The following is a 12,571-nucleotide window of genomic DNA, read 5'->3' on the forward strand; positions in this document are numbered from 1 at the left end:
GCTACTACAGGGGCATTATATGGGGGCGCTACTACAGGGGCATTATATGGGGGTGCTACTACAGGGGCATAGCTATGGGGGCACTACTACAGGGGCATTATATGGGGGCACTACTACAGGGGCATTATATGTGGGCACTACTACAGGGGCATAGCTATAGGGGCACTACTATAGGGGCATATGGGGGCGCTACTACAGGGGCATAGCTATGGGGGCACTACTACAGGGGCATTATATGGGGGCACTACTACAGGGGCATTATATGGGGGCGCTACTACAGGGGCATTATATGGGGGCACTACTACAGGGGCATTATATGGGGGTGCTACTACAGGGGCATAGCTATGGGGGCACTACTACAGGGGCATTATATGGGGGCACTACTACAGGGGCATTATATGTGGGCACTACTACAGGGGCATAGCTATAGGGGCACTACTATAGGGGCATATGGGGGCGCTACTACAGGGGCATAGCTATGGGGGCACTACTACAGGGGCATTATATGGGGGCGCTACTACAGGGGCATAACTATGAGGGCACTACTACAGGGGCATAACTATGGGGGCGCTACTACAGGGGCATAACTATGGGGCACTACTACAGGGGCATTATATGGGGGTACTACTACAGGGGCATTATATGGGGGCACTACTATATGATTTCCTTCCTTTCAAATCAAGGAGGTAACGTCGGCGTATCTAAATATATTTTGGGGTAAAAGGTAAAAAAGTTCCCTAACCCCTGATTCTAGAGTATATATGTTGAGTGTGGTCTCTCCACTCCGATCCACGAAAACCTCCAACAAGTCCCTGTGAGAATAGATAATATAATTCCTTACCAACGCCATTGATCACTTGATCTGTGCATAATTATGAACATCCTGAAAACATGTCCTGCCCTGGGTGCTTGGAGACTGGAGCTGGGGAAGCTCTAGAGACTGTGATGCCTGATCCTGGTGCAGTATGGGAGGAGTAGATTGTCAGCTCTTTGCCCGTTTTGTTTAGCACTTGGCTTTGTATTATTACTGTGCTTGTTGCAGATTGTACAGCGCTGCAGCATATGCTATATATATATATAAATGTTAATGGTGTAAGTAAGCGGCAGTGCCTTTCTCATCTGTAGTGATCCGGTTTCAGGTGCCCGCATGTAAACCCCTGAACACCGATCTGGTATTAGTGCAATGTGTAACTAGGTCACTGAGGAGAGGAACTTATTTTACTGATGAGCGATTTGCATTGTAAAACCCACAAATGTCTGGAGCCGCTTTAATATTTGCATTTTGAAGGCTGGACGGGAGCTGGGATAGAGAGCTGAGTGTATCGGGGATACAGTGAGAGAGGGAAGGGGATGTACAGCTGAGAAACTACAGGTAGAGGTATTACACTGGATGTGGCAGGGAGAGATGGCAATAGAGAATATACAGTCTGGAGTCAGGCAGTAACTGCAAGGCCTCTTATGTCCTACATGTAACATACATGTAATACAGAATATATGTGGCCACAGTGCTCCTGGGTTCCCCATACAATTGTTTAGCAGTGCCCCTCGTAGTACCTGGTGAAGAAGTGAATGGTGATCTGTCATAGCACACAGGTGGGTAAGAGATACATAATCATACACAGGACACAGGTGGGTAAGAGATACATAATCATTACAGCTCACAGGTGGGTAAGAGATACATAATCATTACAGCTCACAGGTGGGTAAGAGATACATAACTATTACAGCTCACAGGTGGGTAAGAGATACATAATCATTACAGCTCACAGGTGGGTAAGAGATACATAATCATACACAGGGCCTGTGTATGTGCAAGTGGGTCCTGATGAAGGGGCGGATGCCCTGAAACGTAACGTAAATATTTTGTCTTTTTGCCAATTGATTGCAATGTCCTTTGAGTGTCGATTACCTTTTGGATTCTTCATGTTTTTGCTGATATGGCGCCAGGACTAGTTGTATAAGGATCACCGGAGTGCCGGCAGTTTTGGAGGTGTGTGTGTGTGTGTGTGTGTGTGTGTGTGTGTGTGTGTCTCTTGACAGAATTGGGATTTTTTTTGTTGTATTTGCAATGTAAGTGAATCCAAGCTATTGTTCTCTGTTATCAGTTGCGTCATACTGGGCAGAGGCTGGCTCCATTGAGATTACAGGATAAGGAGCAGCTGTGAAACCTCCCTCCAACACCACAACTATATCTCAGATATCTACAGCCCTGGTGCTGGTCACACTAATCACCCTATACACATATATACACACAGCCCTGGTTCTGGTCACACTAATCACCCTATACACATATATACACACAGCCCTGGTGCTGGTCACACTAATCACCCTGTACACATATACACACAGCCCTGGTGCTGATCACACTAATCACCCTATACACATATATACACACAGCCCTGGTTCTGGTCACACTAATCACCCTGTACACATATATACACAGCCCTGGTGCTGGTCACACTAATCACCCTGTACACATATACACACAGCCCTGGTGCTGGTCACACTAATCACCCTGTACACATATACACACAGCCCTGGTGCTGGTCACACTAATCACCCTGTACACATATACACACAGCCCTGGTGCTGGTCACACTAATCACCCTGTACACATATATACACAGCCCTGGTGCTGGTCACACTAATCACCCTGTACACATATACACACAGCCCTGGTGCTGATCACACTAATCACCCTGTACACATATACACACAGCCCTGGTGCTGGTCACACTAATCACCCTGTACACATATACACACAGCCCTGGTGCTGGTCACACTAATCACCCTGTACACATATACACACAGCCCTGGTGCTGGTCACACTAATCACCCTGTACACATATACACACACAGCCCTGGTGCTGGTCACACTAATCACCCTGTACACATATACACACAGCCCTGGTGCTGGTCACACTAATCACCCTGTACACATATACACACAGCCCTGGTGCTGGTAACACTAATCACCCTGTACACATATATACACACAGCCCTGGTGCTGATCACACTAATCACCCTGTACACATATATACACACAGCCCTGGTGCTGATCACACTAATCACCCTGTACACATATACACACAGCCCTGGTGCTGGTCACACTAATCACCCTGTACACATATACACACAGCCCTGGTGCTGGTCACACTAATCACCCTGTACACATATATACACACAGCCCTGGTGCTGATCACACTAATCACCCTGTACACATATACACACAGCCCTGGTGCTGGTCACACTAATCACCCTGTACACATATACACACAGCCCTGGTGCTGATCACACTAATCACCCTGTACACATATACACACAGCCCTGGTGCTGGTCACACTAATCACCCTGTACACATATACACACAGCCCTGGTGCTGGTAACACTAATCACCCTGTACACATATATACACACAGCCCTGGTGCTGGTCACACTAATCACCCTGTACACATATACACACAGCCCTGGTGCTGATCACACTAATCACCCTGTACACATATACACACAGCCCTGGTGCTGGTCACACTAATCACCCTGTACACATATACACACAGCCCTGGTGCTGGTAACACTAATCACCCTGTACACATATACACACAGCCCTGGTGCTGGTCACACTAATCACCCTGTACACATATACACACAGCCCTGGTGCTGGTAACACTAATCACCCTGTACACGTATACACACAGCCCTGGTGCTGGTAACACTAATCACCCTGTACACATATACACACAGCCCTGGTGCTGGTCACACTAATCACCCTGTACACATATATACACACAGCCCTGGTGCTGATCACACTAATCACCCTGTACACATATACACACAGCCCTGGTGCTGGTAACACTAATCACCCTGTACACGTATACACACAGCCCTGGTGCTGATCACACTAATCACCCTGTACACATATATACACACAGCCCTGGTGCTGGTCACACTAATCACCCTGTACACACATACACAGCCCTGGTGCTGGTCACACGAAGTGTATGGTGTTATCAGGGAACATCAGTGGTTGTCGTCTTATCAAATTCCCATATGGTAACAGAATTATACAGAAATGTGCTCATAGCGCCCAGAACTGCTGAGACAGGTCCTCACCCTCCCGTAACCCCAACCACATACAGCTCCTGTTACATGAGGAAGTGTCCTCTTTATATAGTACAGTGTCTGATATGATGCCATGTCCTGTATATTATATAGTGCCATATCCTTTATATGATAGTGTAGTGTCCTGTATATCATATAGGGGCATCTACTGTATATGATAGTGTCATGTCCTATATATTATATAGTGCCATATCCTGTATATGATAGTGTAGTGTCCTGTATATCATATAATGCCATATCCTGTATAGGATAGTGTCTTGTCCTGTATATTATATAGTGCCATATCCTGTATATGACAGTGTAGTGTCCTGTATATGATATAGCGCCATCTCCTGTATATGATAGTGTAGTGTCCTGTATAGGATAGTGTCTTATCCTGTATATGATATAGTGTCGTGTCCTGTATATGATATAGCGCTGTGTCCTGTATATGATATAGCACAATCTCCTGTAGATGATATAGCCCCGTGTCCTGTAGATGATATAGCCCCGTGTCCTGTAGATGATATAGCCCCGTGTCCTGTAGATGATATAGCCCCGTGTCCTGTAGATGATATAGCCCCGTGTCCTGTAGATGATAAAGCACATTCTCCCTGATATAGTGGGGTTAGCTATCTGTATGGGGAGTGAGTGGGGCTTTATAACTGCTGAAATAAAATATCAGGGAAGCACTGAAATGTATTTTATACCTCCCATGTATCACATACAGACATCTCAGTTTGGGAGTGTAATGGTCCTTACACAAATGGCTTTTATTTAGCAGGAGAAGGACGGTAATCTGTCTGGCGGGAGGGGAAATATAACGGCCTCCGCACAGGATCTTCCTGAATGTGAGCCCCAGCGCAGACCCTGCAGCGAGGGTTAATGCCATTTCCCCATTTACGTGGGAGGGGGGCAGAGCACGCGTGACTGGGTGTACTGGATTACACTGAGCAGCTTCACATGGTGCCACCAGCAGCCGGTCAGATGTTTGAGCTCTGTACCCCAGCCCGTCAGGCGGGAGCTGGTTATTATACACTCACGTGACGTGACGGCTCTGAGTTTCTCACAGTAACATAAACTGCATGCAAAGTTCTCCCACCCTGCTGTGTTACACCCCCCATACACGCACGTTATGTACACATTATTATGTTACACTAGAACAGCAGTAATCTATGTAGACACGTTGTACTTAATGGGATGTTGTATTTGAAGTAATAATTGATACATTTAGATATTAAGCCATTTTTATATTTAGCTCTTTTAATATCACTGCTTCAGGACGGATGATAGCATTGCAGCTGTTAACCCTTTGCTGACATGAAGCCTGGCCAGGCGGCATCCATTAGCGCTCTCTCTGTGTCATTGATCATGAGAAAAGTATTTGTCTGTCACTTCACTCCCCCAAAGTCCGAGGACAGTTTGTGTTATGGTAGTAGGTGTCCTTGTGCAGTATGGAATATGATAAATACCGTGATTATATGGCTAAGAGGCTGAGCATGTTTACAGATTCTAAGCCTTGTGACGAGATTCAGAGACATGAAATCGGCGCCACTAAAGCTCTGGGACGTAGTGTGGATATTATTTCCGTTTTTTTTTTATTCCATTTCTTTCTCTCTGCCATTTACATAGAAGTCATCCCCAGCCTGAGCCCAGAACATGCCTTTGACAACACCAGTACAGATGTCGGGAAGTGGGTCCTGGCGTTATACAGCGGGCTGTTTGCTTACGGCGGATGGTGCGTACAGTTACCCATAGTAAACTCACATATTATTATATAGTGCTGACAATGAAGTGTCAAAGTAGAAATCTGACGAAACCACAGCATCCAATCAGGCCATAAGCTTTGATTGGTCTAGTGCTGGTTAGACACGAAAGTTACTTTCTGATTGGCTAATATAGGACACATTTGTGATGTCCCAATGCCTTGGTAAATAACCCTCATTTTCCATGTAGTTAATACTTCTTTAGATTAGAAATTGCACATTCTGTTTCATAGATGAGATCTGTCTCAGTGGCAGCGGTAGGATCTCTGTGGCTTTCCAGCAGTTGTGGAACTACAAGTCCCAGCATATCCTGAAAGCCAATTGCAGTAAAGCCACAGATTGCCCAAGATTGCAATAAGACCTCTTTTAATGGTGCAAACTAAATGTAAAATCTGTTTGGCCAGTGACCCCCTTGTGGGTATATGAGAGGTCACTGGAACGTTCTGAAGCAGGAGGGGCTCCCTGTACTCATATAGGACAGGTTTACATTCCCATTAATGTGTACCGAGCACAGGTACCCGTCCTAACAGACGTCTCTGTTTCTGTCTGCAGGAACTACTTGAACTTCGTCACTGAAGAAATGATAGAACCTTACAAGTAAGTGAACTGTCAGCTCTCACTATCCTGGGTCCAGCCAAGACCTCCAACACAGAGCTGCGCCTACCTTATGCCTTCAAAGTGGTTCCTGCCAAATAGACTTAACTCTCATGACCTGTAGCTGAGATAAAATCACACACTTGACAGATGAAACTTAAATCACTTTCACATGTGATCCCTGTGTCAACAGGAATTTGATTTATTTTTAAGAGGGGGAGGACGGGGTCCATCTGTCTGTGACTCCAAGTTATTAAAGAGCCATTAAACAGAAGTAATGTGTGTGTTGCTATTGGTGGGTAAAAGCAGTAATTCCCATAATAGTATTAGGTTTTGCCTGGCAAGTACATTGATCCCTTTTCCTGATAACTTGACCACTGGGTGGCGCTGTACTGCTGCTGCTGCCGTCCATGGATCATATTTCATGGAAAATTCTATTTGTAGTAAAACGTGTAAAACGTGCAATGATAGAGGTAAATAACTTTTCTGTGAGAATAACCTATATACCAGTTTTACTGAACAATTCTGGAAAATATAAATAACACAAAATTAATCTAGATTTTTTTTTTTTTATATTACGATAGATTTTATCTTTAAGTGCTACTATGAGTGTTCAGCTCCCATCCAAGTTGCCCAGTGATCACAGTGCTAATGGAGCTTGGCATAGGTGTAATTGATACCGGTGCAGAACCTTGAGTGCACATTTGCATTATAAGGGGGTGATCCAGTGGGCACCCAGGTGTAGGTCTTTTTGGGATAGCAATAATTGTACGTTTAATTCTGCATGTTGGGTCTTTGCACACAGGACCTCATTCAGAGCCGCTCGCAAAATGCGAGCGCTCGCTCTGAATGATCCGGCCTCCTGGCCGCTCACTAGGCTGTGGGTTACCACCCACAGCTTTAACGATCGGCCAGGATGATGGTCGCGATGGTCAAGACCATCGCGACCATCGGGGCTTGCGACGAGACCCTTGTGGTAGGGTCTCGTCTGCCGCAAGCCCCAGAGAGATTTCAGCTCTAATAGAGCCGGAAGCTCTCCCACTGACATCACTGGTGATGTCAGTGGGGCTGCCCACAAACGGCAGGCGTTCGCTTACGAACGCCTGCGTTTGTGAAGCCACCCCTCGGCACGCCTACAAAACGGTACAAGCCGTCAATCAACATCGACAGCCGCCCCTTTTGTAGTGAGTCCCGGAGTGAGAGAATTTCTCTCTCGCTCCGGGGCTTGCGCACGCGCAGTGAGGCCGCTGCGCGTGCGCACATCCAAACATCGACCCGCTTGCGAGCGCTCAAGCGGGTCTGAATGAGGTCCACAGACTCCTTTCACCTATAGATATCCTGTAAAGTGTTTTTAGGTGTGTGTGTGTGACTTCTAGTGTCTATTACCAGCCCATATCTGATGTCTACCCTACGTAATACAAGGAGCTCCTATACTAACCTGAGAATGCTCAGCTTATAACCTGAATACTTCTCCAAGTGCTTGTTTTTCTTTATAACAGTGACTACAACCCCCCCACATTCTGCCTAACCGAGGTTCTGTAAAATACCTGTAGATCGCTTTACATCCGCCCCGTTCATGTAAATCAGGGGTGGGGAACCTTTTCTCTGCCGAGGGCCATTTATATATATATATATATATATATATATATATATATATAAATAAATAACATTATTCGTGGGCCTGGTGCATGCCACGCCCCCTCTGTGTGATGTCACACAGGGGCGGGGCCACAATCAACGGTGATTACAGCAATGACCGGAGCATCCTGAGGACGGTCCAGATGGCACTGCTGCATAGAGTCTGGCTGCAGGGTGACATTCTGGGCACAGTGATAGCCAGATGAGGTTAGCAGGAAAAAGCTCAGAGGGCCAGACCAAATGATTCCGGGGACCTTATATGACCCTGGGCCTGAGGTTCCCCATCCCTGATGTAAATGAAGATTCATGTAGCTTTCCTTGTCCGCAGGAACCTACCTCGCGCCATCATTATTTCTCTGCCCATCGTGACTTTGGTTTACGTCCTAACGAATCTGGCGTACTTCACCACGCTTACACCGGAGCAGATGCTGAGTTCGGAGGCGGTGGCCGTGGTAAGTGGTCGCTTCAGCTGTAACTGCAGTTAAATGGCAATTATTCCGCACCTCCCGAGTCCAGTAGCCGGAAATAATAACCGTACAAGAAATAAAGACACGTCCAGCAGGTTCTTACACCTGGACGTGACAAATGTATACATAGCTGTAATTATATGTATTTACGCTTTCTGTAATTCTTCCACCTTATTTTTATTAAAGTGTTCTCCTTTTTAATGGACAAGTAAAGCTGAAACATTGTTTTTATTCTCGTATTAGAACCTTACGGTCTCGTCCCTTCCACACATCCTACAACGGATCTATTCACTGGCACAACCAATCAGAAGGTGCTGGCATGTAGGCAATCGCTGACCTAACTTAACATATAGTCACATGATTGCAGTTACTGGCACGGCAACGGGAAGAAGGCAACCTTACGTGTAACATCATCTGATTCCTTCTGTAATGCGTCTCTGAGCCAACATTATCTTTCTTCCAACAGGATTTCGGGAACTATCACTTGGGGGTCATGGCGTGGATCATCCCAGTGTTTGTGGGGTTATCGTGCTTCGGATCTGTTAATGGGTCGCTGTTTACATCATCCAGGTAATTGGCGTAAGCAGGAAACGTTAAATAGACTGACGTATTGAGATGTTGTAATAATTAGCGCGTCGCTGTCTCCAGAATATTCTCAGCATTGGGGTTTCCACTTTCTGACAAACTGGGTCACAAACCGTTGACCATCGAATACATAAACCCATGAAATCACCATATACCTACTTACTGTGAATTAATAGAAAATGCTGCATTAAAGGGCTGTAAGACCCACAGCCTAACGACCGACATGGCGGCGGCCGTTCAGGATGCAAGCTGCCGCTCTGATTCAGAGCGACCGCTTGCATCTAACGACCGCCTCTGAATGAGGCCCAGAATCCTCTATCTCTATGCACGCTGTTCCCGTCAGCCACTGCAGGGACAGAAAGGCTCCTTATACAAGGTATAGAACAGGAAATCCGCTGTGCATGTGAGAATGGCGCCCACGTGAGCCATCATAGACCTGATATTTGTATTATTACAGTCTACAATCATTGTGGTCCTTTGCTGTTAATTCTGACATCACTGATAACATATTATTATAGTGTAATTTGACACATGAACGGTCTCTGGTCCACGCTGCCTATTGTGATATTAAGTTTTGTTTAACCTCATTTTGCAAAATAAACAGAGATTAACGCTATTTGTGTCCCCCCCGACAGACTTTTCTATTGTGGATCCAGAGAAGGACATCTCCCCTCTCTCCTGTCTATGATCCACCCCAGGCTCCTCACCCCTCTGCCGTCTCTCATCTTCACGGTACGTGCCTGCAGCTTCCAGTTGTTCCGCACCATAAAGGGATAATAGATTTGCAGAATAGTTAGAGCCGAGTAGATTTATGAAGTGCAACGTGGGGAAATACAGCCATGTTCGGGAATACAGGACAAATGGGCGGATATCTCCGCGCCCCATTCCCATAATCTGATATGCGGATAAATATTGCCGGGAAGTGACCGGTATACGCCTGTATCCTTTGATGTTAGAAGAGGTTATGTAAGTGCAGTATCAGGATTAACTCCTATATTGCACCATCCACTGACCACATATTCACAAGCCACGCACGGATGGGTGGGATAAGTCCCTCGGGCGTCGCTTCTTCCAAGATAGCGAGGTTGCAGCACACATCATTTCCAGATTTCCCCAATCGTCTGTGGGCGGCTCGTGACCTCTTTCTGCCAGAAGGGATCCAGCTGCTCAGCCCACGACGACATCAAGTTTTTACGTTGATATTTGTATTATTACAGTCTATAATCATTTTGCTGTTAATTCTGACATCACTGATAACTTATTATTATAGTGTAAATTGCCACATAAACTGTCTCTGGTCCCAGCACAGTGCATCGACTGGGTGCTAAATAATATTTATAGAGCGAGTACAGAGCGGCTGTGAGATGTGTGTTATTGGGAGAAAGTGCGAAATTCAAGTAAACATATTTATTGTAGATTATTTATATAGTGCACACGTTCTGTAACTCTTTACTGAGAACATTCAGGTGACCCTAATAGAAGCTCATCCAATATGAAAAGCCTGTTGGTCAATAGAGCGACATTAACGTTTGCAGAATTGTCTATAGACGGTGTTACACGGCATTTCCTGATTGCCTGCCTCTGATTCTCCTCCCAGTGCGCCATGACACTCCTCTACGCCTTCTCCAACGACATATTTTCCGTCATCAATTTCTTCAGCTTCTTTAACTGGCTGTGTGTGGGACTGGCGATCATCGGCATGTTGTGGCTGCGTTACAAGAAGCCGGAATTGGAACGGCCCATCAAGGTAAGAGGCAGGTGGCTAACTGGAACTTTGTGGGCCCGCTCTGTGTCCATTACCTGTGTCCCCCGCTCTGTGTCCATTACCTGTGTCCCCCGCTCTGTGTCCATTACCTGTGTCCCCCGCTCTGTGTCTATTACCTGTGTCCCCCGCTCTGTGTCCATTACCTGTGTCCCCCGCTCTGTGTCCATTACCGATGTCCCCCCTCTGTGTGTCCACTACTTTGCTCCTCCTCTCCCCTTCATGATTAGTGTTCTGTAGTTTAGTTACCTTCTCTCCATCTCCCTCTCTCCTCCTCCTTCACCCGATCTTCTCCCCACTGACAGGAAGGTCACGTCAGGTGCTGCTGGCAGTACAGCGCAGCCGCAGACCGCGCTCCGGTAGTCAGTCAGTGGCGCCTCCTCCTCAGTCCATTATTGGGTAAATGCAGATGGCAGACTCCCACCTCTGTAGAGCCCAGCGCACAGTGCGTGGCGGCACCTAGTTTGTAATTAATATGTTCGGCGGCCAGGACTCAGAGGATTCGCCATAGTTACGCCGCTGCCTGCGTAGCGCGTGTGACTGTCGCCATTGACCGAATCACATGCACCGAGCGCCACATATACACCGTCTGCTGTCGACTAACTCGCTGTAACACAGACACATACTATCGCCCTATGTACAGGGCAGCGCCCAGCCTGGTTGTCAGTGACAGGAGGTAGGATGGATTTTGCACTGCAGAACACATATAAATGAGGGTAACTGTGCAAGTAATCAGGTGTATTATAGGACAGTATTTCTCATATTCCCTTATTATACATGTACCACACTAATGCCATGTACTGCTTGGCTTATAAACCGGGAACACAGCTGCCCACCCCTGTAGCCTTCCCCAATATAAGTGCACGGGATTCCAAGCTGCGGATTACACTTCTCTGTACAAGTGACTAGCAGCGCGCTCTCCCCTTCCCATGCAGCCACAAGATCGCCCCCTGCCTGCCGGCTATTATATAAGCAGTGAGGGGTTGCAGCATCTATTCCCTGGTTCTCCTCCCTGGTTCCCGCTATGTTCCCCCCAGGTCTGTATTATTATCTCGCTGTTAGTGTAAGATCCGAGCCGGGTGACACACAGCTGGGGGGGTTCCAGCTCCCTGCATGCCAACAGCGGGCTCCTCACACTCCCTGGCAGTAAGGAGAAGTAAGAGTGGGGGGTGCCAGGTCCCTGTGTTGTACAGATTCCCTATAGAGAGGCAGCAGAGGGTCACCCCTCAGCAGGCATGGCACAGTCCCCCCCTGCAACTGCTCCAGCACACCCTCCGTGAGACCTATGTACTATTAGGAGTAGAGAATTCACCCGATGCGCCACGACTGCCTTAGTTTGTATTAATACAGTGTATATTCGGGGGCCAGGACTCGGAGGATTCGGCAGGGGGTTGCTTGCAGGGCCCCCTAAGCCGCCGGGCCCCATAGCAGAGCGGACTCCCTGCACCCTCTATAGATACGCCACTGGTAAGAGGGGGAAGGGGGACTGGTCAGCAGCCAGAACAATTTAAATGGCCTCTGTGTGTGTGTACTACTAATTTATATCATGCGAAGGGGCAAATAGTGAGGATTTCATCTGTCTCCATCTGTAATAATACAGGCGGTGTAGAAGCCTGCAATACATTCTCTCCTGCAATTCTCCACTAGTTGCAGCCGCCTGC

The 12,571-nt window shown here is 47.0% G+C and overlaps 1 protein-coding gene across 1 annotated transcript in view; it reads left to right on the top strand.

Annotated features, from left to right (window-relative positions):
• The window catches only part of SLC7A5 (solute carrier family 7 member 5), a 51,090-nt gene that overhangs the window by 17,726 nt on the left and 20,793 nt on the right, over positions 1 to 12,571 (top strand). Inside the window, exons 3-8 of the mRNA XM_088448011.1 lie at positions 5,731 to 5,836; positions 6,417 to 6,461; positions 8,425 to 8,548; positions 9,030 to 9,133; positions 9,784 to 9,880; positions 10,746 to 10,895. Coding sequence (XP_088304137.1) covers positions 5,731 to 5,836; positions 6,417 to 6,461; positions 8,425 to 8,548; positions 9,030 to 9,133; positions 9,784 to 9,880; positions 10,746 to 10,895 — 626 coding nt within the window. The remainder of the gene's footprint in view (positions 1 to 5,730; positions 5,837 to 6,416; positions 6,462 to 8,424; positions 8,549 to 9,029; positions 9,134 to 9,783; positions 9,881 to 10,745; positions 10,896 to 12,571) is intronic.

This window comes from Taudactylus pleione, unplaced genomic scaffold (genome assembly GCF_031769625.1).
Source record: "Taudactylus pleione unplaced genomic scaffold, aTauple2 ptg000447l, whole genome shotgun sequence".
Lineage (NCBI taxonomy): Eukaryota > Metazoa > Chordata > Amphibia > Anura > Myobatrachidae > Taudactylus > Taudactylus pleione.